General features: G+C 40.1%; 1 protein-coding gene across 3 annotated transcripts; it reads left to right on the top strand.

Moving 5' to 3' along the window:
- Positions 1–15,973: 15,973 nt before the first annotated feature.
- CTXN3 (cortexin 3) lies at positions 15,974–26,907 on the top strand. 3 transcript variants are annotated; one of them, XM_043912201.1, is made up of 3 exons: positions 15,974–16,053; positions 16,953–17,583; positions 25,721–26,907. In XM_043912201.1, the coding sequence occupies exon 3, from the start codon at positions 25,811–25,813 to the stop codon at positions 26,054–26,056; it is 246 nt and encodes an 81-aa protein (XP_043768136.1). In that variant the 5' UTR covers positions 15,974–16,053; positions 16,953–17,583; positions 25,721–25,810; the 3' UTR covers positions 26,057–26,907. The 3 variants fall into 3 exon arrangements, with proteins under 3 accessions (XP_043768136.1, XP_043768135.1, XP_043768134.1); XM_043912200.1 differs by lacking the exon at positions 15,974–16,053 and having other exon boundaries at positions 16,865–17,583; XM_043912199.1 differs by lacking the exons at positions 15,974–16,053; positions 16,953–17,583 and adding an exon at positions 20,340–20,848.
- Positions 26,908–27,797: the final 890 nt, after the last annotated feature.

The raw sequence follows: 27,797 nt of genomic DNA, 5'->3' as shown, positions 1-27,797 counted from the left end.
TTACAAATCTATAGTAATCAAAGCAGCATGCTGCTGCTAAGTCACTTCAGTCGTGTCCGACTCTGTGTGACCCCATAGACGGCAGCCCACCAGGCTCCCCCGTCCCTGGGATTCTCCAGGCAAGAACACTGGAGTGGGTTGCCATTTCCTTCTCCAATGCATGAAAGTGAAAAGTGAAAGGGAAGTCTTTCAGTCGTGTCCAACTCTTAGTGACCCCATGGACTGCAGCCCACCAGGCTCCTCCGTCCACGGGATTTTCCAGGCAAGAGGACTGGAGTGGGTGCCATTGCCTTCTCCAAAGCAGCACGATACTGGCACAAAAAAGACACATAGCTCAACAGGAATAGAATAGAGAGCCCAGCCGTAAACCCATCCACCTGTGGTCAATTAATCTGGAACAAAGGAGGCAAGAATATGCAATGGAGATAAGACAAGTCTCTTCAATAAGTGATGTTAGGAAAATTGTACAGCTACAAGTAAAAGAATGAAATTAGAACATTCTTTAACATCTTATACCAAAAAAACCCAAAAAACCCACCTCAAAATGGATTAAAGATGTAAATGTAAGACCTGAAACCATAAAACTCCTAGAAGAGAACATAGGCAGAGCACTCTTGGACATAAATTGCAGCAATGTGCTTTTTTGGATCTGTCTCCTAAGGCAAAAAAAAAATAAAGGCAAAAATAAACAGAATGGGACGTAATTAAATTTAAAAGCTTTTGCAGAGCAAAGGAACCCATTAGCAAAACAAATAGTAAGCTATGGGATAGGAGAAAATATTAGCAAATGATATGACTGATAAGTGGTTATTATTCACATTATATAAATAGCTCATACAACTTAATATCAGAAGAACAAACAACCTAATGAAAAACCTTGGCAGAAGATCTAAATAGGCATTTTCCAAAGAAGATATACAGAGGGCCAACAGGCACATGGACATCATTAAATATTAGAGAAATGCAAATCAAAACCACAATGAGATATACATTCACACCTGTCAGAATGACTAATATCAAAAAGTCTACAAATAACAAATGTTGGAGAGGATGTGGAGAAAAGGTAACTCTTGTACACTGCTGGTGGGAGTGTAAATTGGTGCAGCCACTGTGGAAAACAGCATGGAAGTTCTTAAAAACAAACTAACAAGAAAACTACCACATGATCTAGAAATCCCCTCCTGGATATATATTCAGAAAAAACAAAAACATTAATTCTAAAAGATACATCTACCCCAATGCTCAAGGCAGCACTATTTACAACAGTCAAGATAAGAAAGCATGGGCATACACACCGAGGAAACCAGATCTGAAAGAGACACGTGCACCCCAGTGTTCATCGCAGCACTGTTTATAATAGCCAGGACATGGAAGCAACCTAGATGCCCATCAGCAGATGAATGGATAAGGAAGCTGTGGTACATATACACCATGGAATATTACTCAGCCATTAAAAAGAATTCATTTGAATCAGTTCTAATGAGATGGATGAAACTGGAGCCCATTATACAGAGTGAAGTAAGCCAGAAAGATAAAGAACATTACAGCATACTAACACATATATATGGAATTTAGAAAGATGGTAATGATAACCCTATATGCAAAACAGAAAAAGAGACACAGATGTACAGAACAGACTTTTGGACTCTGTGGGAGAAGGCGAGGGTGGGATGTTCTGAGAGAATAGCATTGAAACAAGTATACTATCAAGGGCGAAACAGATCACCAGCCCAGGCTGGATGCATGAGACAAGTGCTTGGGCCTGGTGCACTGGGAAGACCCAGAGGGATCGGGTAGAGAGGGAGGTGGGAGGGGGGATCGGGATGGGGAATACATGTAAATCCATGGCTGATTCATGTCAGTGTATGACAAAAACCACTACAATATTGTAAAGTAATTAGCCTCCAACTAATAAAACTAAATGGAAAAAAAAAAAAGATAAGAAAGCAACCCAGATGTCCCTCAACAGATGCATGGATAAAGGAGATGTGACATTCCATATGTACAATGGAATGTTGTGAAGTGAAAGTTGTTCATTCGTGTCCAACTCTTTGCGATCCCATGGACTATACAGTCCATGGAATTCTCCAGGTCAGAACACTGGATTGGGTAGCCTTTCCCTTCTCCAGGGGACCTTCCCAAGCCAGGGATTGAACCCAGGTCTCCTGCATTGCAGGCAGATTCTTTACCATCTGAGCCATAAGGGAAGCCCAAGAATACTGGAGTGGGTAGCCTATCCCTTCTCCTGTGAATCTTCCCGACCCAGGAATTGAACCAGGGTCTCCTGCATTGCAGGTGAATTCTTTACCAACTCAGCTATCAGGGAAGCCCTACAATGGAATGCTATTTAGCCATAAAATGAATGAAATTCTGCCATTTGCAGCAGCACGGATGTTAGGCCTAGAGAATATTATGCTTAGTGAAATAAGTCAGAGAGAGAAAGACAAACACTGTGTGATATCATTTACATGTGCACTCTAGAAAAGAAAATGAATGTATATTGCAAAAGAAAAACAGAACTACAGATATAGAAAACAAGCTAGTGGTTACTAGTAGTGAGAGGGAAGTGGGGAGGGGCAGAAAAGGGGTGAGAGATGAGACAGAAATTACTAGGCATAAAATAGATAAGCAACACGGATATGTTGTACAGCACAAGAAATTATAACCATTATTTTGTAATAACTTTTAACAGAGCATGATCTATAAAAATACAGAATCACTATGATGTGCACTGAAACTAATATAATGTTATAAATCAACAATACTTCAATAAAAACGAAAAACCAAACCAACCAAAAAAGAATGATGATCTCGATTCGCTATTATCTCCTTACACAGTAAGTCTTTTAAAAGACACATTCAGGTGTTAAATTGCTCCCTGGAATTAATTAAAGAGCAAAAACACACTCAGGACAGCAAATGGAGAGGGCTGGCACACGTATCCCAACTTGACATCCAAGGAAACTGAGTCTTGAAAAGGTTAGTGAATTACCCGAGTTTATGGAGTTTGAGAAGTGGGAAAACTGGAATATGTACCATTGAGTAGAAACATTGAGCTCCTTCTGCTTTATCACAGCTATGCCCCTGTTATGGAATACAGTGGAAGCTACAGGGCTAGATATAGCTGTCTTTGCGGGACATAGTTTAAATATATTAACTGAGCACATTATCTATCTGAAAGAAAATCCTGAGACCCATCATATAATCTGTATCACCCAACCCAGGGCTTCTTAGAAGTCCTTGAAGCTCTATAACCTGCCAACATCGGCTCTTAAGCTAATATTGTCTCAAGAGTCCCATATTCACACTAAGGCCTGAATGATAGCTTTCCTTTAAAAGCAAGATAGATGCAGATGGCTCACAGAAGAATGAAGACAAAGCCTTGCCAGGTGGGGCCCTCCAGATAACTCAGGGCTGACTTGACCAGATGTGTGGTATAGGGAAGAAGGGCTGGCAGGGGAAACCAGTCTTAAATCAGGAGTGGAAAAATTGCCTCACTCGAATGGAATTCTGTAATGTTTACCATCGGGTGGGAAGGGATCACAGCAGTCCTAGTGTTTATGAAGGGCTGACTTCATCCATACAGGACTTGCTGGAGGATACAAAGCTACTCACGGAGGTTAAAGGATAATGAGGGAGATAGGACATCCATGATGTGACAGTTTACTCATTAAATAAAATTGTGTCCCTTATAAAGAATCTGAACTTGGGCAGCTCCTCTGAGTTATGGATGGCAATAGTTATATACTGACTGATCCATTATTGCATAATAACAGCTATTAACTCAGGAAGTAAATGAGGAATTTTCCACCCATATAAAGAAAGAGTGCATAGGTTAATCAAGTGGTCTCTCGAGGCCAACTGCCTCCACTTAAATTCCTTATTCATTTCTTGTCTACCTGTGTGGTATCGGGCAAGTCAAGAAAACAGTTTGTGTCTCAGTTGCAAAATTAGGATAACAATATCTAATTTCTAAGGATTAAATAAACCATCACATGCAAACACATTTAAGGCGCTTGACACATAGTGAAAATTTAATAAAAATAACTGTAACTTATATGTTAATGTTCCAGAATAGAATTCAATATATCTTTAGGGCTTCAATTCCAGCTGAAGGATGGGTAGTAGATTTTAAAATCATAAAACCATTTGAATTTGCTGGATTTATGTTGCAATTGAAAATTATAATATACTTTTATCATGGGAAGATATGTCATTATCATTGGTGCAATAAGAGAAAAAAGTAAAATTTATGAATATATACTAGCTTGTACTTATATAAAAGCATATACTTTTATGTCCCAGAAACTATTATAAGCTCTTTTATATAAATTTAATTTGCTTAATACTTACAACAATGCTAGGAGATTGGTAAGTACTATGATTAGCCCCACGCTACATACATGGAATATAGGCAGAGAGAAACTGAGAAAAAAGAAAAAATAAGGCTACTATTTAAATTGCTTTTTTGTCTTATGTTGATGGTAACTATGAACTCTTAACCTTTCATTAGCTGTCATTCTTTTCTATGTTTATAATCTGTTCACTTAATTTTTAAAGTGAAGTCTCATTATAAGATTTTGCTGATTGTGTATCCCACAGAGGAGAGTCATTTGAGTACAAGGCCAAACTGGCCAAGGAACTGGACTATAGTGGGTGGGAAGTTTCTGAGGATCACTTACAGATGGGTCTGAGAACTGGAGAAGCCAACACAAATGACAATTGCTAACAATAGAAGTAATTTTGAAATAACATTCTGGTTTAATATGACCAGATTCCAAAATGGTAAGGATGCTTGAATATAGGTACTTAGTCGATTGTTTTATGAAGAAATCCTAATGGCAAAAACTCATCTAGCAAATCGTTCCAAGAAGCTTTTTGTTGGAAGTACCAATAAAAGGGTCATGATTTCTAACTATTCTCTGAAATGATTCTTTAGTTAGGTCTTTTTAGAATATGCTTCTGCTTGAAATCCATTGAATTTATTCCCTTATTATAAACAGTAACCTTTGAAAAGAACATAGCCAGTGCTATTACCAGCCACTCAGTTGAATTGAACCAATTACTCAAATCATGATGGATTTGAATTAGTTTTCTTTGTGTTTATGAAAATGTGCTTGTGGAACTGAATTTTTCTTTTCCATCATTCATCTGTAAGAAGAAAGAGCAAGCATTTCAGAGTAACAGCATAATTCCCTATGATGGGTTTACAGGCAACATTGAACTATTTGATACTCTAACAGATTGTGGAAAATGCTTCTAGATGTCTGATATTTTCAATCTGAAAGGTAGGATTGTGTATTGAAGTTGCTACTGTGCTTCATCTACAATAGACCTGCTTCTCTCTTCTGCCCTGGAGAATGGCCGGCATATATGTTAGGGCTGGATAGAAGTTCCTGAAAAAGGAAGAGGAGCTTCCCACATCTCACCACACTTCAGAGCCTTAAGTCCTTAGCTTCCAACAGCTGACTTCTGACTCTGCAGGTGAAGACTCAAAGTGAATAGTAACGTAGAGTTCCCCCATTCCTTCTGTCTATGAATGAAGCAGTCTATAAGGCAATATTGCAAGCTACTTTTCTGAAAGTCATGTGAGAAAACACAAGAAATCTCTCTCATCCTCCAGATGAAAATTTCCTCCTGAAGCACTGGTGGCCCATTCTACCCTGCAGAGGTCGAAGGGCTTGTACTACCTCCAGTTATCCTGATGTAGGTGATAAGTGTTCTGGTAAGCTCTTCCAATTGATGCTTTTGAACTGTGATGTTGGAGAAGACTCTTGTCATTTGTGTTGGCTTCTCCAGTTCTCTGACCCATCTGTAAATGATCCTTAGAGTCCCTTGGACTGCAAGGAGATCAAACCAGTCAATCCTGAAGGAAATCAGTCCTGAATATTCATTGGAAGGACTGATGCTGAAGCTGAAATTACGATACTTTGGTCACCTGATGCGAAGAACCTGATTTATTGGAAAAGACTCTGATGCTGGGGAAGATTGAAGGCAGGAGAAGGAGATGACAGAGGATGAGATGGTTGGCTGGTATCACTGACTCAATGGACATGAGTTTGAGCAAGCTCCAGGAGTTGGTGATGGACAGGGAGGCCTGGTGTGCTATGGTCCATGGGGTCGCAAAGAGTTGGACACGACTGAGTGACAGAACTGAAGCTCTTCCAAGTGTGGGGAAACAGTGGTGACTTTTTTCTTCTGGGCATGTGACAGATGGAGAATCTAGAATTTTAGGTCTAGTTGTATCCTTCTTAATAGCTGGGGAGTGTGGGACACCAGAGTTGAAGATGACTTGGCCCCACAGCCATGGTAAGAGTACAGATCTGTCTATACTACCTTGCCTCCCCCATGTCACAATCCAAAGGGCCCAGGAGTGTTAGGTAACTCTTCATCCCCTTTTCTCAGGAGATTACACTGTTCTGAATGTGTTATCATGTCCAAAATGATACAAAATTCCCTCAAACTACAGTTTGTGTGCATTCTAGTTATAACACATAGCCTGAGACTCAAAACCATTTTCACTAAAATAAAGGAACTCAATATTCTTAGAGTAGCAAAACACCAGTTGCCATATTTACTGATACTTCCCACAGTCAAACATCCTAGAGATGGAGTGTGGGGGTCACTTTTGGTTCCAAGCCCCTAATTAGAGGACAGTGTTGAGAAATGACTCTATAATATAAAACATGAACATAAAAATATTGATGAATATTTCTGCTTCAAATCAAGTCATAATAATTTACGTGCAATTACATGCAATTATAAGTTAGATGATCTATCCCCCTAGATCCAGGGTTATGCCCAGTTTGGAGCCACCTGTAATGTAGAATTTAACTCAAGATTAAATTTAACTGTCTAAATATAAGAGGTGAGGCAGGCAGCAAAAGACCAAGAGACCTCAGCTGCCCTCTAGTTGGGTTAGCGGTCTTGGTCTGTTCATGGTGGCTACTTCAAGATCTGTGTTAACCTCAAAACTCAAAATCCATGCAGGAAGTTGAATGGGCCCATCCCCATTATGAACAAGGACTTCAGGTATGAGGCTGGGTTTTTTCCCTTTTTCTTTTCTTTTGGCTCTGAGGAGCTTTTTGCCTCTGCACTCACAAAGGCCTCAGGCTTATGTCCTCCTTAGAGGACCGCAGAGAAGCGAAATCCCTTAGACAATGTTTATGCCTTGAGGAGTTCTAGCCTAAATGATCACTTTTCCCTTATTTGAAATGATGCCATGCTTTTAAAATTCTGATTCTACATGGATCTGGGAGAGGAGTTGGCCAAGGTCAGGGTAGTTATAAGAAAGATTTGAGAGATTCTGTATAGTTGGAAAAAACCAGTAGAACAACAAAAGATGGCACAGGAGAACAAGTAAGACAAATATGAATAATCTCTAACTAGCAGAAAAATTATTTTTGAAACATTACAAGTAGGTCAGAATGATGAAAAGGGGCACCTACATTCCCCTAAGGATATCAAACCCAAGAAATGGTTGGCTGCCTTATTGTGGAGATCTGTCTCCCTCCCACCCATCCACCCCTGAGTCATCCAGACCATGCTGTTTCTCAGTTTGCTGGAACAAGACATTCCTGCAGACCAGAGGGGCAATGCTTAAAATTCAGATCGGATGCAATCTCATGTAGTGTTCACATCCACCTTCCCTGCCCACTAAGAAATGAATATCACTGTTTTCCCAAAGGCCTCTATCAAACTCCGAGATATTTTTAGACACTACCATGTCTATTTATCTTAGGCCCTGCAGAAAAGTGAGAGATGGGCAAAAACATTTTAAATGTGATCTTTGTGTTCCTGAGAAAATCATTTCACCCCCCCAGACCATGCCTACATCAGTTCAATTCAGTTCAGTCACTCAACTGTGTCTGACTCCTTGCAACCCCATGGACTACAGCACGCCAGGCTTCCCTGTCCATCACCAATACCCAGAGCTCGCTCAAACTCATGTCCATTGAATTGGAGATGCCATCCAACCATCTCATCCTCTGTTGTCCCCTTCTCCTCCTGCTTTCAATCTTTCCTAGCATCAAGGGCTTTGCCAATGTCTACATAGAGATAAAATAATACTAATATTTTGTATCCAGGCATAGTATGGCCCCTGTGAGGACCCGAGTATGATACATGATCCATTAGGCTGGAGCCAGGGTATGGGAGTGGACCTAGAAATGTCAGGCTGTGGAAACCGACTGTGAAAGAGCCAAAATGTTCTGGGATTGTATCAGAAAGACAACATGTTCAAAAGACTGCCTTACGGCACCCAGCTAGAAAGGAAATAAGATGTAACCCAGAAGAGGACCCCATAGATCAGAGGCTAAAGAAAGAAAATGAACCTCGACATAAGAATCCAAGTGGAGACTTAGAAGAAAAGGGGAGGCAAACAGGAGATCTGACCTGTATGAGGTGGAGCTGGGTGGGAGATAGTTTGCAGAAGATTAAAACTCAAGGATCCTGAGATGCCAAAGACAGGTTATGGTGGGAACATAATCTATGGGCGGGGGAGGGAGGGTATGCTTCCGTGGTGGCTCAGAAGATAAAGAATCTGCCTGCAGTGCAGGAGACCATGCATTCAATCCCTGGGGTGGGAAGATCCCCTGGAGAAGGAAATACCAACCCACTCCAGTATTCTTGCCTGGAGAATTCCATGGACAGAGGAGCCTGGTGGGCAATAGTCCATGGGGTCCCAAAGAGTCAGACACAACTGAGTGACTTAGGTAGGTGGGTAATCTATGGGAAGTCACTCTGTAAAGGGTAAAACTCTGGTTAACTGTAATGGTAGACTGTGTCACTGTCAGTGTTCCGTGTTCCTATCTAGGGAAGGATTATACTATTCAGCCTATTAAATTCAAATGTGGCCATGACGTTTGCTTTGCCCAATGAAATTGAAGCCACTTGGCAGAGGTCTTAAGAACTAGCACTTGCATGCCATGCTCTCTCTCCTCTCTACCTTCCTATCTGGCAAAGGCCAGCCCCTTTGCCTGAATCTTGGGATGAGGGCAATGATGACATTGGAGCAGAGTCCCCAGATGACCCTTAATGAATGCGTAGCAAGAAAAAAAGTTTTTCTTATTTTTTTCCATTGAAGTTCTTTCTTTTTTAAATCACAGAATTATCTAGCTGCTTTTGACTGATACGAATGAAGATTACTGGTTGGAAGGCAGTAATTAATGGTTATGCCTGGTTAGACTTATTTTAATATGACAGGCAAAGTACGACAATGATGTTGCAAGAGAAAATAACTAGGAAAAATACCACTAGAATGTTTATTTAGGATGATTTGTAACAAAGAGTGAAGTCTGTGGATAAATTATTACCTATGCTAATATTATAGCCAGTCAAGTGAAAAAATACATTAATAAGAGACTCAGCTTTCTTCATTCTCAAGTACTTTACAGTCTAATCAGAAAGCCTTAACAAATTCATACACACACACACACACACACCTTTGATAGATAAAAACATGTAAAAGGGTTCAAGTCTTGACACTGTAAGAGTCAAAAGTCAAAGGAGACCAAAGGTACAAGCTTGCTGAATTATATGATTATAATTGTGTTGTTATTCTAATTATCATCATCATTATTTTACTGTTACTTTTGTGGTGTTAGATATTAAGATGATAAAAAGAGTAGTTGTTGACAAGAGTTGAAAAAAAAAATTCCATTATTCTTATTTGTCCTATTTAGTATCCTGAGCCAGATAGCCTTTGAATGGACAATACTTGAGGGAAGAAAGGTAATTTATTATTTTTGATAAACAGATGGCTTAGGAATAGGAAACATGGTGGTTTTGTAGTGATGAGACTACAGAAAGAGAAAGGATTAAAAAAAAAAAGATGCAAGCAACTATAATCAGGTAGCCAGACAAAACATGGACTCTATCTCTAGAGGGGAATGAAGACAGACAAGCCTCAGGAGCCAGTGACGGCTTGTCTTGGATCATAGAGGCTAATCCTTAAAGGCTGGACCAGGGAAGGGGTCTCTGTTAATGACGAATGTCCCGTTCTGCCTTCCTGACTTGGCCTACAAATGTGGGCATGTGCAGGGAACCATGCAGAGATTTTTCTTCATCCTTTTTGCATTTGCAAACACAGCTTTTCTTGGCTTACACATTAGTAATCCATAGTCCACTGAATATTGTATTGGCATTTGACCCAAGCCCCTAACCATATTTGTGATATGCAACACCGATTATGGGGCTATTGGGAACACAAAATGTTCATTTTTCTCAATTGACCCCATATCTACTTTTGAATTAAGAAAAATGTTGAGAACAAAACCAGGCCCCTTCCTGAAACTAATGCTGAAGGGCATTCTCATGAGGACAAAAGTAAATGGAAGTGAGACCTGGCTGATATCTGCTCTGTCTCAGGTCATTTTAAAGTGTTGTTCTTGAGCATTTCAAATGAAGAGCTGACTTTTTCACAAGCTCTCTGAAAACTGTTACTGAATTGTATTCAGTCCCTATTAAATTACTATGCGGTATTTTCACTTCTGTGGTAGTAATATACACTGAATAAACTCAAGTATATGCTATTGCTTTTGTTTATGTACAATTGCTGAAAAATAAAGTTTATAAAATACCTAGTTTTTGTTTTTAGATTAAATGTTATCTAGTGTTTCAGCCAAACAACCATTTTTAAAATGATTTTATCCTTCAAAACTTGAGAAAAGTACTTCAAGCCTTTCCTAGCAATGGGAAAATTCACCGAATACATAATAAAATTTTTTATGTGTCTGCTACCACTAATGACATATCACCTATTGTACTTCATAGCTTTCTTCAAACATTCTAAAGTTTAATGGGAAATAAATGTATACACATAAATAAATGGATAAATAATTAAACAGAAGTTAGAAACATAAGTGAATAGATAATACACATAAAATAGAGGTTGTAAGTGTGATATGGGAAAACCAGGGCAATAGTTTAGATTTTAGGGCACTGCATGTGATTACAAGAAATCAGATTTTAAGTGTACACAAGATGTTTGAGGAAGACAGAGAAGGATCTGTTTACTTGCATGCAGAATGGACCACAGCCCTTGAGGGGTGATTCTGGGCGTGCGAGGAAGCCTCTGTTTTCAAAGAATTATCCACCCATTCACTGATGGTCCTCAGGATGATACTATAAAGAGACTCAATGGGTTTCAGGCAGGGTTTTTACTTACTTCTTAATATTTGGCTCATACTACACTGACCGTCTTTGCAAAGTGAAATCACAAATAGTCAAATTACTTAGAAAGAAAGTCTTATACCGAAAAGTAGCTATTCTGTGTAGCACTCATCTCTCATGGCTAAACCCAGGGAGAATGAAATTTTAACAGTTTCATTTAAAATTTAAATGAAATTTTAACAGTTCCTCCTTTTAGTTCTCTTGATATTTTCTTATTAACAAATTGACGTCACTCTTCCCTATTTGGTCAATGTTGACGTCTGTTCTGTTCCTTCCGTCAAAGGGATGACTTCTATCAGTCCCCATCACCACCCATCTTAATAGTTACTTCAGGATTTTGGCCTACCAGTTAGTTACCTCTACAATATTGGAAGGCAGTGGGGTCACTCATTTGTCCCCAGGCCTTCCACTTCTTATTTTTAGCCCCTTTTTTCTTTTTGACCCTAGTCTTCCCTGCCACACAGACACCCACCCCTTGCAAAGCTGCAGCCTCCTGTGTGTTTTCAAAGCTCAGCATCTCTAGTCAGCCCTCCTCCATCCACACTCCTCTCTCAGAAATAGTTTCTCTCTGCCTCTTGTTCCACTGTGTTGTCTTTATCACCATGGGCTTCTATTCCTATCACTGTTTGCTACCACTTTAGCAAGAGGTAAGAAGGGGAGGAGGGAGGAAGAAAAAGAAAAGAGGAGATGCATGTGTTCTGAATGGGCATTTCACTCAGAGTTTCTCAAAGCAGGCTGTATGTATTTTTCTAATGATTGGTTCAGGCATTCAATCCATTTTTTCAAAGAGGTACATGACACCCTAAATTTTAAGCTTAAGGTTCTTTCCTCATAGAGTTAAAATGCCTAATATGGCCAGATAGTCACCGAGAGGAAAAAAATTTAACTGTATTACTTTCTAAGTGTAAACTTCAGACTCCTTACCTCATTAATCATATTGGTTTCTTATTTGAAATATAGATTCTTGGTCTGATTTAATTAAATAATCTGGAAAAAAAGAAAAAAATAAATAATCTGGGCCAGGGCCCACCCCTTAAATCTGCAAGCTTAACAAGCTTGTGATAAAATGTAATATTAATGCTATTTTATTTATAAATTAAATGGATGTAATTTAATGTTAATAACAGAAACACAGGTGATTTATAACATTTATGTACTTGCTATACATAAACATGGGAGAAGGAAATGGCAACCTACTCCAGTATTCTTGCCTAGAGAATTCCATGGACAGAGGAGCCTAGTGGGCTACTGTCCGTGGGGTCGCACAGAGTCGGACACGACTGAAGTGACTTAGCATGCATGCATGCATTGGAGAAGGAAATGGCAACCCACTCCAGTGTTCTTGCCTGGAGAATCCCAAGGATGGAGGAGCCTGGTGGGCTGCCATCTATGAGGTCGCACAGAGTTGGACAAGACTGAAGCGACTTAGCAGCAGCAGCATACATAAACATTTCATATATATTATTTAAAGGAAAAGTTATAGATGGCAGGCCTCCTACAAACTTTGCGTGTATAATCAAAAGAGAAACATATACCCTTAATATCTGCCTCTTAAAATAATTTGCTATATGACTAGAACTTCTGACTGATCTCATTGACATGATTGTAAACTTAAACATTTTTTCAATCAGCAACTAATTATGTTACTCATAAAATGCAGTGTTGAATCAGCTGAAGTTTGTATTCAGTGATCACATATCATAACTGCTGTTAATTACTATTTCCTCAGCCTTCTTTCAGTAATTTCTACAACTTTCAATATCAGGAACTGAGGCTGGTTTTTCACTATATTTTTAACAAGGATTTTTTAACTGCTTCATATGATTTTTCTCTCCTCTGAGTGTTTTCAAATTGATTTTTCAGTGGCAAGATTTTTAGTTCCAGAAATTTGTCAGGTATTAAAGTCAGGCTAAAAGGTCAGTAATTCTCAGATACATTCTATTTCATTTTATAAATCATCTTAATGTTCTAAGCTGCTTAATCCTCAAGTTGTCCATGTATCTTCTCTTCCACAGTGCAGCTGTTGAACAGAAAGAAAGAACCCTGCCAAAATGACAGCATAAGAATTTAGAGGGATGGTTTGTATAAAACTCTAATTGGTACTTTATATGACATTTTAAAGGCATTAAGTATTTCAAAGTCATTAAGCAAATGGTTATTATTGTACAAGTCATTTTAAAAGAATAAATTTACCCACCAGGCTGTTAACTGCTCAGTATGAATTTCCTTTGAGCAGTGAATAAGCCATAGTGATGTTCTTATACTTTCATGCTGTAATTAGAATTAATAACTAACATTTTGCAAATATTATCTCTAAATAGAATTAATATGATGTGTTTTGTGAAGTTGTTCCTTTTTAGGACTGGACATCAGCTTTTTTATGAGCATGACGCATTTCATTCCTATCTATATGCTTTAGTGTTTTTGATTTCGGAAGAAATAAACTCGATAATTTTTAGGGCAATCTGTAATCCTGACAAGTATGACATTCTATTAGTGTTTTCTTTCTTTCAAATATAATTCCACTGCATTGCACATTGTTTGTCTCTCATTTTCATTTTTATATTTCTCTGTGCTCCAGCTTCATCGACTACTAATTGAGCATTCACCATACAACAGATGTGATGGTACAAAAATGCGTTCAAGAAAAGATTAAACCAGGAGGCTGCCAATTTGCAGTTGGACTTTAACCTGCTTGCTTTTTAATAATGCTTGACTATAGATCCTTATTTATAGGCTTGGTATAAATATTATTAAATCTTTCCAACTATTCCCTTGAGCTTTGAATGTTCACTGACCTGTGAAGATAGCCAAGTGGATAAATAAGCTTATACTTAGACCTGGCAAATCAGAGGGCTATTACAGCTCATCTTGATTTTTTTTTTAACTTTACATTACATGATACATTGATTTTTTTAAACTACGAAGACATTTAACAAAGACACACTTAAACTGACTTCCAATTCTCTTTTAGTGAATTGAAAGTGGTAGAGTCATTAGTGCATATCCCAGCCTGTTTTCACATCCTCCATTTCACATTTGCTGGTAGTCATGTAAGTTACAGTTGGCTTTAGTCTTGGAAGGCTAAAGAGAGCCTCTGAAAGCAGAAGTTAACAAAGGAAAGGGGCTCTAAGAGCTGTCATGCCCATTCTTGCCACCCCATCCATCTTACTCTGTGTATTCTTTTCCCCATTCCTTCCTTGGAAAGAGTGGTCAGCTATGTTCAATGTCGTCACAAAGAATAAGAAAGATTAATGCTAAAGAAGTTTTTTTTTTTTTTTTTTTTTTTTGGTTCAGGCAATTAAAAGCTACAAATGACTTTGTGAAATCAGGTCCTGTAAGAACATAATTCAGATGCCTGCTGGGTGAGTAGCGAAGGGAAGGGGAGCAAGTGGGGAATAGTGGAGGTGGGCTTATCTGTCAAGAAGCTTAGCAACCGTGGCTGGAAGGTAAGCTCCTAGGGTTCTTACTAGGAAGCCTCCTAGAGTTGTGCAGTGCACAACCTGAACAACCTCAAGCAGGGATGTAGATGTAGGACCTATAGTTTTTATTCTGAGCACACTTAACACAGAACATATCTGATTCGCAACGAATGAACTTAATAATGTTTCTTGAATAGCGTCAAAGGAAAATTTACCTAAAAGAAGGAAGAAAAGATTTTTTTAACCAGTAATCTAGTGATGAAAATGAAAAGAAAATCATGTTTCTGTTTTGAAAATTATACCAAGTTTCAATTTGATTTTGAGAATTAGGTAGAGTCAGAAGAAAACAATGATAATTAATAATAGTACAGCCTTGTGTTGACATAAAGCTCAGCAGCTCATGAACTTTTCCTCATATTCATTGTCTACTTCTTTATGGAAAAGTGCAGTATAAGAAATTTAGGAAAGAACTGTAACCTAAAGAACATTAAAAGTGAGATGAAATTAGAAGGTAGGAAAAGTTCTTAAAATAGATTTCTAACAATACTAACTCAGGGTATCATGTGGTAAAAAGACTGAATTGACATTCAGGAATAACCCTGGGATCAGAGAAGCTAGAATATAAAACCTATGGAACCTATTTCACCAAATTTCATGTTAGTCTGAAACATGAAACATCTCTGTGTAGCCTTATATGTTCCTGTTTAAAGCTGGACTAGAAAGCAGAAATTTGGGGAGGAATTCAAACAACTATAAAGATTATCAAAGACAAAAGGACTGGAACCTACTATGAAATGTTCAAAGAGATAAACTTTTTGTCAGGCCTTCTTCACTGACGACTGTCATAATGTAACTGCAGGGGAGAAGGGCTGATACTGATTATTCCAATGACAATTATCTTATAAAAGAAATATCCAAACTTGGCCTGAAGATCTTGGTAGCCGCAGATCTTCATCAAATGTTCTTTGGCTTACCTAGTTCAGCTTCCTTTGTGGAAGAGCATTCTAACAGAAGCTTGCCGTGGCTAATGACCACAGAGGGGATAGAAGGAAAAATGTGCTGACTCACCGAATTGAAGTAAGCAATGGAGGAGTTAGTTTAAACAGAGGTTGTCAGAGGGGGTTTTGGAATCTACTTCTCTGGAGAGTTTTAAAAATAGGCCAGGCACTCATCTCCCTGGGATGGGTTCAGGCTGCATAGTAGCTAGAGGACAGCCACAGCCCTCTCGTGTTCCCTGACACCTCTACTGTCTATAGATGACAACAGTATCTGAGGGGCCTCTGGGCAGGGGCCGGTGGTCACCTGGCCCGTTTCTAACTAGAGTCCTTTTTTACCCCCATGGAATGATAAGTATATAAGTGAGGGCGGGGTCAGATTGTTCCCTGAACCACACTCTGTTAGCATTTCCGAGCAGGATGCTCCGTCCACCAGCACCGTCAGCTGAAAAGCTTGGATACCAGTTAGTATTGAATGACAGTGCTCTGTTGGATTTCATTTGTCGCATTGTTTTGTGTGTCTGTGTGTCTTTGTGTGTGAGAGAGAGAGAGAGAGAAAATATAGTAAGTTACACTAACTGGAAAGGAAATTTGGTTAAAAAGTCTGGAAAACATCTGGGGAAAATACCTTCATGTTCTTGTGAAGCATTTGATTCTGATGTTAGACTCTAACCCTTAGCATTTGAATTTCCTTGGATCTGAGGCTTATCCAGGATTGTTGTCTCTTGCTAGCAGGTGGGGGTTTTCCTCTTAGAGAATGAGCTTCATTCTAGTCCCCTAGAGCTACTGGGTCATGGCCAGCTTCTCAGGCAAGCCAAAGAGACAGCAGAGCTGACAGGCACTGGGAGAGTTAGCTTTGAATACCTTGCACCCCATTATTCGGTGGGTGGGTGTTGTTGCTAACTGTTCTTCCATTTCAACAAAGAAAGTGGTGAGTTGCCAAAAATCAAGGATGTTCCATCTCAAGGATTAGGCTGAATGTTTTCAAGAGAAACACTTTTTTTTTTTTTAAGATGAATGTTATCCTATATTTTCCCAATTTATTTAGGTACTCTGTCCAAGGAAAATAGTATAAGTGTTATGCCATGTAACCAGAATCTTTAGAATTAGTACAACTTTCTCTCAGTGAAGGTCTATCTTTATTTACCAAGTGGGCTCAGATGGCCTGTGTGGGGTGGGGTAACTGCCAAAGTCACAATTATGCACGCTGCCCAGAGGAGAGCGGACCTGGCAACCCACCACCTAGTAAATTTACAAACAGGTGGTGAAAATAGGATTTTCTTCTTTTTACTGGTTCCTTCCTCAATGCCTCCCATAATCGTTGCTTTTCTGAAAGGTCAACTTTGTTTTTTTTTTTTTTTAGGAAAAGGAGTCTTTCCTTCATCTCCTAAATGCTAAGATGATACCCTTCCCTAGAAGTCTTTCCATTAATTAAGTTGGCCTGAAGGTCATAAACCGTGATCGATATGGAGGCTGGTTGCTGCAAGGTGCTAATTGACATCCCCAAAGAGGAATAGTGTCAACAATCAATAGAGAAGAGCAGGACACTGGTAGATTTATGACTTTGATTTTTGAAAAGATATGGGAATGTCCTGTGATGTTTTCCCCCGTACTCCTTTTGAATGTTAATGCTTTCTTGAAGATGATTTCAGACACACTGCTAGGATACTGCCTCTACTCACTGAAGCAGAATTCTCCGAAGAGTTGCTGAGGCAGAACCGAAATCATGGCTCGCCTCAGAGAAACAGCTGTATTGGCCGCTAATGATGCCTCACACAGAAAGACGATGCTCCTTTAACTCGGGGTTTTAATGGGAAGTTTCTAAGGCTGAAACAACAGCTTTAGCTCTGGGGTGTGCCATCAGCTGCTTGCAGCTACCACTGCCTACTGCTTTCTCACAGCCTGGTCGGGAAGAATGGAAACTAAGGAGGCTTGTAACTACCTGTAACTGTTCCACCAGGAAATGGATCAAGTGTTTGTTCAGCCAGATCCAGGTATTTGACCAAAATCTGTGTCTATGGTGGGCTAATTAAATGCTTTCCTCTAACTTTAAATATATGCATGAGCCATGATCGCATGGATGCCTTTTGGATCCAAGTTCTGAATTTAGATCTAGCTGTCAGATAAAGTCTAATTAAATAGCTGCTAGGTAAAGTTAATGCATGGGGTGAAATGTAATGATGCCTGTATTTTTAAAGCATGCTTAAGTTTATAATGCTACAGATACTGGATAAGAGAATAGTAAAACAGGCTTTTTTCTTTGCTAAGCTGCAGTAAATTATTCTTGAAAGCTCTTTGCCCATTACATTTTTTTTTTTCTATTTGCCTAAAACAACCAACCTTCTAAAATGTAACAGGGATGTTCTAATTTGGTTACAAAGGATCATGACCCAAACAATTCATAATGATAATGCTGACTGTCCCTGTTGTCCCTTGGCAATGTGCAGCCCTAGCCTTTTGAGGTATCAGCAAGCACTCTCTTTCACTAGGAAACACACAAGGAAAGAGAAGGAAAACTGAGTTGAACAGTAAGGTTATTGTTTGGACTTTAAAGTTCCAGTTTGCTCGTGGTGCCTTTTGATACCCCCCTTTACTGACTGTGCACTCACAGGCTATTTTTCTGATGTTCTCAGCAAGGCTGCAGTCTTGTCCTGCAGTCCCTTTAAAAGTCGTAAAGCAGATGTTAGGAGGAAGATGAAAATAGGGAGGAAGTAAAGCTGAGGTCAGGGCTCAGGCTGAAGATAAAGGTCCCCTGCTGACCAGCATGGTGAACTGGCTACAACAGGGTTCACAGCCCAAACCAAGCAGCAGATGTGTCTGCAGGCTGACTTTGCAGAGATGGGCAGAGGAAGCCGACCTCCGGTGCAGCAGTCAGGGCTAGCAACAGTTCTGAAACTGCCTGTTGACATTTGTAGCTGACCACATTCGCTCGTCTTTAAAATTGTTGTCTATGGGCTTTCTACTAGCCTTGGGTCTAGTTTTCGAGTGTATAAAGTAATATTTACTCCTAACCATCCTGTGACTTTGGAATCATCAGGGCTATTGTATCAGAACAGGAGCAGTGTTGAAAAAGAGGAACATGGAAGTTGCCATGTATTTATGTGAGCCAGAAAAATGGGGAGGGGGTGGTTAAAATGCCTGAAGTACTTAGAGTCAGGAAATCTCTACCTCAAGGTCTTGGCTGGCCACCAAAAGGGCCATGTATTCTGTGAATTTATAGGAAACATTTTGCATCTTTGCGTGTATATCCTAGAATGCAAGTTGCTCTTCACTGGATTCATACACAGAATTTCTACAAGAAATGAGGTGGCTTTGGTGGTGGGCTCACAGTTGTGGGGGGAGATGTGTAAAAGGGTTGACTGGGATGTTTACACGTCGGGGGTGGGTCGGTGGGTGGATTGGACGATATACGTCCCAACACTCCAGCTATACAGACAGCAATGCAGTTGAGGCTTCCTTTAGCTCAAAAAAGTAGAGAGTGATTCTATTCTGCCTCAGTTTCAGGATATATTATTTCTTCCATCTTTACAAGACATGTTCACATTTCAACAGCCAAGCTTCAGAACTATTGCAGGATAATGCAGCACTTTGAGGAAGTTTGTCCCTGTCAGTTGTTGCAAATTCAGTCCTGCCTACCCAGCCAACTCCCTCCCTACTTCATAGTCTACGGATTGGTCTCACTAGGCTGCTAGATAAATATAAACAAGGTACACAGGATGTCTTTGTGGGACAAGGTGTCCTGTCCATCACATGTGAGTGTAAATTGGACAAGCCTGTGAGTGTTCTTGCTCGATGGATGAACTGTTTTTACATCTGCTTTTGCAAACACAGCAAGTCACATAACTGGGTTTGTGGCCTACAAGGTTTAAAAATTAGGTACAGCAATTATATGGTTTCGGAGTACTTAAAATACAGACTGCATTGTTTCACAGCACCCTGCAGGGCATTAGCAGTTGAAGGATGATGACTTTCTACTCATTCCCCTTTGAAGGGGGCTACTCTTTTGAGTTTTTTGATTTGGGGCGGTTTATTTAACAATCTCCATTCCTGCGTGGGAAATGAGCAATAAATCTCATTTTGCACAACAATGAGATAAAGAGAAAACACTCATTCCTCATCACCTATTTTTTGAACAGCTCACAATGTGCAAGGCAGGACTATACTCACCCTGCATCTACTGCAGCTGTTATTGCAACCCATTGCAAGAGGGACGACCACAAAAGTGAGATGCTGAAATCAAATGCCTGTGTGTGGTTTCCCAGGACAAGGGGCCAAATGCAGTGAATGAATTCTGTTGCTGTCGCTTGAAAAATAAGAAATATATCATTACTTTAAGATCGTTCTCTCCAGACAAAATATTTTTTCTTACTGTGAAATTTTATAATGAGATGAACAGTCCAAAGGCTCCAAGCTTGAGAAAGATATGTGTTGACATTGATAGTTCCCATGTAAGACAATAGGATTCAGGATATTTTAAATGGCTACCCTTCCCTATCAAAAAGCAATCTAGGTAAGAAAGGATTGACCCCTTCAACAGAATGGAGAGTGCTTAATTCCAGCTGATTTCTATATTTCAGACCCTACCCATCAGCAGTGAGGTAAAAAAAAATTTAAAAAAACCAAACAACTGCTTCTTAAATCATGAGCTCTGTGACTATTAAAATGTCATTGTGACTCAGACTATTTGTGCTTCTTTGAAAACAAGATCTATTTCAACCACAATGGTCTGACATCCCAGTTAGGGTGGATGACATGTGCTTTTTTTCACCCCTTCTCTGTACCACCCAGCACCTCCAAGCTTGAATTCAGTTCCCTGAACTCTAAGGGGCCAGAGGTTTGTTTCAACCTCTATTTAGAGAGGCAACGATCCCAGAGCAGCAAGGAATTCCTCAAGGAGCCTGTTGTTTAAAAAGGGGACGGTGACGAGCACAGTGGAGATACATCGGGTGATAGGTGCTGCTGCAGAGTGGAGGTGAAGTGTTCCCGGGGACCGAGCAGGAGGCGTCGGTGCCTTGGGTGAAGGGAGGACCGAGGCCCCGCTGAGGAGGAGGACTTTGGCGTGGACCCGAGGGCGGGAGAGAAAGCCGCAGGTGGGAAGAGGGCGAGGAGCAGAGCATCTGGCGGGCAGCATCATGACTCAAAGCTCAGAGGTGGGAAGCCTGGAGGTGTTCAAAGAATACCAGGTGTGAGGTGGAGCTGCTGAACGGCCAGAGTTGGGACGCTCTCCGCTCTCCTTAGGTGACTGCAGATCAATTACATGTAAGTTTCTTCTTGTCCACTGGTCATTTTGCTCAAAACCAAATGTGACTTGATCTTTGTTCCTTTCTGAACTTACTTTGAAAATATAGTAAGACCTCAGAAAAATTCCACTGACAAGATTGCCATCTAATTTGTGGTCCAGAAAACAGGTGTATCAGGTCCACAAGAGGGTTAAGAGGTTGGTGAGGGTCTTGGATATTGGAGTACAAGGGTTTTCTGAGGGGAGGAATGTTAAATTTGAGCTTAGAAAGATGAATCATGACGCAGTATAGAGGAAGTATGGGGTAAGAAAGAGAGGGTTTCTCTGCAAATGAACTAGAGTGAGTGGCTGACTGTAAGAATGACTATGGGTGAGATGGACTCCTCACACGGGGCTTAGTGACTAATTCAGGGTGTTTGCACCTTGTGAACTTAGAGTCCAAGGAGCTTAGTTTGAGAAAAGGGATGTATTACATGACTTTTGAAAATGGCAGCTTTCAATTAAGGTTTCCTTGATCCATGTTAAAATTAGACTTTATTTCCCGAGCACATATAAATGGACCCAGCAAAGGGAAGACAGGTGTGCTATGTGATAGGGAAAGCCAGTCAGGATTAAAATATTGCTGTGAGTAACTCTGGTCCTTCTTAAAATAACTGCCTTTTGTTGTTATTAATGCTGATAATGGTTGCGTCAAAATCTTTCAAAATAATTTACTTGCCCACATTTCACTATTCATCTGAAAGGAACCTTTTATTGTTTAGGCAAAAGCAATTGTGACCATTCCCTAAGAATTATTTCTACCAAAAAAAGGGACACTTTACTCTCACTTACAAAATTTGGATGTCTTTGAATATTCTTGTACTGTGGTGGCCAAGTGATTACATTTATTTCTATTTCTGCATCTTACACTGATGCTTCCTTTAGCTTAAACATGCTGTTGAGCTTTCCAAACTTGTAAATTATTGATTAGTTGATTGCAGGTTTAAAATCAAGCAGGCTCATCTAGGGATTTCAAGCAGTTCCAGGCAAAACTGGGAAATAGTTGGCATTTCTTTCTGAATCTCTGGATCTCCATTTCCCTTCATAACCATTTCCTCTTCTCATCTCTACCCACTCTCCCTCATCCTTCCCCAGGACTCTCCCTCTGGACCATCAACTCAGAGCCCCCAAGTCTGGTTCCTGCAAGTCCCTCTAGCAGCCCCTTGCTCCCAGCAGGATCTTTCTTCAATTTCCTTTCTATCTACCTCTTTTCTTCCTCCTCCAAACAGGAACAGTATTCAAAGACAAATCCCTGCCAGTGTGTTAATGTGTCATCTTCCCTGGTAAAATACTGCACTTTAAGAGAGACCTGTGATGATTTGACCAAATGAAGTTATTTTAATAGGAACTTGGGCATCATAGTATGCTGGGAGGGCAGAGGCTTACAGTCTGTAAAGATCTTTAGAGTTCTCAAAATGCTTTCATCTCTATTGTCTCCTCAGTTTGGTATATCTAAAAGGGATTGGTGGTGAAAGGCTCAGAGAACAAGAATATATATATTTATATTTTAGCAGGCTTCTCAAAACACCTGATCAGGTTGCTAGGAGGGTTAACTATATCCTTAGATCTGCCTTTTAATCAGCATAGCATGGTAAAATTGCAAATTAAAACTGTGTTAAGACATTCTAATAGTTGGCTTTCCTGTGAAGAAGTGAGGCCCCAGACTCATGTATAGAGAGATGTCGCTGATGATCTGAATTGAAATGACTAGGTTGTTTACTGGGGCTTCTTGGAATGGTTGCCCATCACTGCATCCCCCAAATGAATGGTGTACCCGTTCTAAAACCTGAGTTATGGCATAAGCCTAGGAATTATAGGATGCTTAGCTAAGAGAAAAGGACTTGATACTTTGCCTTGTACAAAGGACAAGGCTGGAGAAGACTGGTCCAGGATGTCATGATGGTGCTCATCATGATAGCAAAGTGACCAGGGGTGAGAAAGAAGGGACTGAAAAGGTATTGCTATATTAATCAGACAGCTCATGGCTAGGGTGTCATTAATACAGGCTCAAAAGTTTCTATGTCCACTTCTCCACTGTTTTCATTGAACTTCACAGATCTAGCAAACTTTGTGTTGTAAATTTACACAGTTAATGGTCCTCTTTTCTATTTCCCTTTTGTTTTCATAAACAAAATTTTCCTAAAAATGCAAATCTGTCTCGGCTGTGTTAAAGAACAGACAAAGAAAATGGCTCTGGCTTCACTTGGGCCAGAGGGAAAATGGACATAGTAAAATGGATTTTAGTAAGCCAGTGGGAAGACCAGGGATCAGTCAGACATGAAAAGACAAGAGGCAACATAGTGCGTCTCAGTGGTAAAGAACGTGCCTGCCAATGCAGGAGATGCAAGAGATGAGGGTTCGATCCCTGGATTGGGAAGATACTCTGGAGGAGGAAATGGCAACCCACTCCAGTAGTCTCGCCTGAAAAATCCCATGAAGAGAGGAGCCTGGCAAGCTACAGTCCACAGGGTCGCAAGAGTTAGACACAACTGAGCTTAGCAGAGCTTAGGCATCTATTCCTCTATCACCAAAAGGCTTTCTTTTGACCCAGGTTTTGGAGAATTTTTTGTTTGGTATGATTAAGTCCAGTTTGGGTGTTTGGTGTGGGTATGGATGCCCTTCGGAGAAGGCAATGGCAACCCACTCCAGTACTCTTGCCTGGAAAATCCCATGGATGGAGCAGCCTGGTAGGCTGCAGTTCATGGGATCACTAAGAGTTGGACACAACTGAGCGACTTCACTTTCACTTTTCACTTTCATGCATTGGAGAAGGAAATGGCAACCCACTGCAGTGTTCTTGCCTGGAGAATCCCAGGGACGGCGGGGCCTGGTGGGCTGCCATCTATGGGGTCGCACAGAATTGGACACGACTGAAACGACTTAGCAGCAGCAGCAGCATGGATGTCCTTAGTTATAAGCACCAGGGAGAACTGCCTTGGCTACCTTTCCTGTCTGCTCTTCAGTTCCTATTAAGAATTAGCACCCAAGACTGGTGGGGTGCTTAAAAACAAGCAAACCAAGCCCAATCCATGAATATCCTCTATACTCCTAAAGAGATGTTTTTAAAAAACAGTCAAATTTTATTCCAATTGTATTTTAAAATAAAAATGAATCATAAATGAATCTCCTGCAACTATTTCAACCTTTAAAAAATTCAGAGTCAAGGATCTGCAGAATATTATTTCCATAAACTGGTAACTCCTTCCTCCCAGATACCAGTTGTAATTCCCTTTATAAACTGTTTTTAAACTGTGATTTTATAAACTTGAAGTGTCAACATATATGCAAAGTGCTGTCATGCTCATTAGTTCTATACCTCAAGACAATGATTATAAATTAACTAAAGAAATACTATGTTAATCCTTTAGGCCATAATTCTATTTTTATTTGGTTGCTTATTTTCATTGAGCATAGTTTCTTTTGAATTCATGGTAATTTCTATAGATGACTATGTAATTTTTTTACATACAGATTCATAAATATGTCCTATGATTTACCTATATAGTAATGTCTAATGTAAGTGCTTTTCTTTATCAAATTTGATTTAAATAGGTTTAGTTCAATATATGAAGCTTTCACTGGCCTTGGTGTCTACTTCAATATGCCTTTAAAGACAAACAGTAATATCTATACACCTTAGTTTTTCTACTAGCAAAATAGAAATAGTGATAATCTTTCTTTCTTTCTCTTCCTCTCACCAAATGGTCTTAAACAAACAGTAGGAAGCTGCTTTAAGGCTTTTAAAAAATGCAATCAATTTCTTTTCCCAAGCTCGGTTCTCTAGGTCCTTTCCAGGATCAAGTATTGAACCAGGTTTTTGTTTTTTGATGAAAAGAGAAAAAGTAGCAGGAGTTTAATGGTTTGGGAATCTGAGATCCCTCCCTTCTCCCTTGGCCCAGGCGAGAGAGAGCAAAGGAGGAGCATGGTAGCTTCCTTAGTCCTGTCTTCAGTGAAGCAACACTTTGTTTCCCTTGCTTTTCATCTTTGTATGCTTTTCAAAGGTTTCCCCTGACATTCATCTTCACGGTAGCACCGTGAGATAGCACTCAGCCATTTCTACTTCTCATCTTTCCAGCTTAGTGACTTCTTCAAGGTCCCACACACTGTAACACGGAGGCTAGAGACTGAAGACCCGAACCCAATGCTCCTTGAGAGAGTTTCTATATTGAACAACTTTTCCAGCCCGGCTCAGACAATAAAGAATCTGTCTGCAATGCAGGACACCCAGATTTGATCCCTAGGTCAGGAAGATCCCCTGGAGAAGGAAATGGAAACCCACTCCCGTATTCTTGCCTGGAGAATCCCATGGACAGAGGAGCCTGGTGGGCTGCAGTCCATGGAGCCACAAAGAACTGGACACGACTGAGTGACTAACACTTTTCCAGCCTCAGTTTCCTCATACTACAGAGATCCCTGCTTTCATGGAGGCTGTGGTAGAGTGGCTATCTTCAGTCCTGGCACACAGCTGGTGTCCAGTCAATGGTCTCATTATAAGAATGATGTGAGAGTATTGTTATTGGAGGGAATCTGGAAGAGACTTGGCAGGGAGGCTGGGTTTGGATGTCAAGTTGGCAACACACCTGAGGTCAACATTACCTTGTACATTTCTCATCTTCTGTACTCTGGTTGCCCTTCCTGCCCATCCCTCCTGGCCCCAGGTGGCTGCCCTGAGAGCAGTCTGGTAATTTCATGCAAGAGTAACATATTCTTCCCCATAGTTATATGGAATTAAGCATCCCTGTTGAAAAAGCTTAGCGATTGCTTCTTCTCTCTGAAAAATAGGATGTTGAGCCTAGAAATACAGTTGCCCTTTGATGTTTACTCCATCTCCTTCCCTTCCTTTCTCTCTGAAGCCTCTCCAAGGTGCAGCCACCATGATCTCAGCAGGCTGATGATGGAAGAGAAAGAAGCCGGGAGACCCCGTGCTCTAGCATCCCTGGACGATGGATGGAGGACAGCCAGTCCCTTCTCCCCTGGTGCCCCTTGGGAACATGTCATCAGATTCTAGCATGTCTCTGGAGCAGAAAACCACATTTGTTTTTGTGATTTTGTTGTTTATTTTTTTGGGCATCCTCATCGTCAGGTGCTTCCGGATTCTTTTGGACCCGTATCGGAGCATGCCAACCTCGACCTGGGCTGACGGACTTGAAGGCCTGGAGAAAGGGCAGTTTGACCATGCCCTTGCTTAGCAGGACAGCAACAGGAGTCCATCCTGAGGAAGAGAAGTGCTTCGTGTCTCAGTGAGAGGTTTTCTTTAGTCAACGTTCTCAGCAACTCAAAGTCTTCACCCTATCTGGTTCTAGAACCACAATCCATTTATTCAGTAAACATTTGAGGACATTGGAAATGGAGGTTTCTATTACCAAACCAAAATAGGAAAGTTTCAATTTCGATATTTACTCAATGAATGAATATTGTTGAATGTGTGTGATGACGAAACCAAGAGTACCAATAGTGACTTTGCCTAAAATGAAGCCCTACTGGACCTGGGGGACCTGACTAGGTCACCAGGAAAAAAGACCTGATTTGAATCTGAAGGCAGGGCCAGAACAGACTTCCTTGCTCTAATTTTGTCCCCCAGCTTGTTTTATTTTCATGGGAATCTGGGTCCTAGGCAGAGAATGAGGAAGATGCTGCTGAGTGGACCCAAAGCAGGTACTTGTTTTCTCCTAAAGCTAAGAGCAATGGGAGGCAATGGGGAATGCTTAGAAGAAGTGATTGTCCCTGGGAAACACGAGTGAGGATGATGTTATTTTACTTTTCAAATAAAATGAATTCAAAGGCTTGTGGAAGTTTGCAAACTATTTACCAGGCCAAGTGCATTCTATGTATTCATATTAATAACATGAGTAGAGGTAGCGATACATAATCTGAATTTACTTTCTTTGCACAATTGATTGAAATAATAGGTGGCTATTTCAAGTTGTGCTTTTTTTTTTCAATAAAAAGTTAACTGTTTGGAGGAGAAGACTTTTATAGTCTTAAGAAGAATGTATGCTTATGACTGAATAAACCAAATAAAACTTTTGAAGAAACAAAAGTGTCTCTTCTCTCTTATTTCAGCGCTCTGGAGGCAGTGTGTTATATCAAATGCTGAGGACTAATTGTTCTGAGAAAGAGAAAAAGACCAAAGACCATGAAAGGTCATCTAATTCATCCCTCTCCCATTTCAGGAAGGGCTTCCACGGATTGACACATGGGACCTATTCTAAGCACCATTTAATCTCCCAAAAAGAGAGATATGAAAACCTCTTATTCCAACTCAGTAAGGACAGGAAAAACTTTCATCTAAACTAAACTCCTTAAGGCTGCATTTAAAGTCTGTGTCTTTTAATTTTCTCCCCAATTAGCCTTCATTTAAAAAAAAAGTTTAAAAAAGGAACTATGCCTTAAAAGGCAGCCCTTAGTAAGACTTCTCCCTTGTCTTATTCTTTCTTTTGTAACATTTTGGAGATTCTTCTGCTCAGCTTTCCCTTGTCCCTCATGTTCCCTCTTGATTTATTTTCATTTAAAAAATAATAGCTCTATTAAAATGTAATTCACATACCACAAAATTTAGACTTCTAAAGTAAACAATTCACTGGTCTTTAATATGTTCACAAATGTGACCATCATCACTATCTAATTCCAGAATTCTATACCCACCACCAATCATGTCCCACCCCTCTTTCTCTCAGATCTAGTAATTTCTAATCCAACTTCAGTCTCTATGGATTTGCCAATTCTGGACGTTTCATACTAATGGAGTCAAAGAACACATGGCCTTTTGTGTCTGGCTTCTTTCACATAGCATGTTTTTAAGACAGATTCATCTGTGTTGTAGCATGATCTGTATTTTATATCTTTGTATGGTCAAATAATATCCTGTTGTTTGGCTAGACAGTGTTGTGTTAGTCACTCAGTCATGTCCAACTCTTTTCAACCCCATGG

This window comes from Cervus elaphus, chromosome 9 (assembly GCF_910594005.1).
Source record: "Cervus elaphus chromosome 9, mCerEla1.1, whole genome shotgun sequence".
NCBI classification, from domain to species: domain Eukaryota; kingdom Metazoa; phylum Chordata; class Mammalia; order Artiodactyla; family Cervidae; genus Cervus; species Cervus elaphus.
This window is presented reverse-complemented; position numbering and strand designations above follow the sequence as displayed.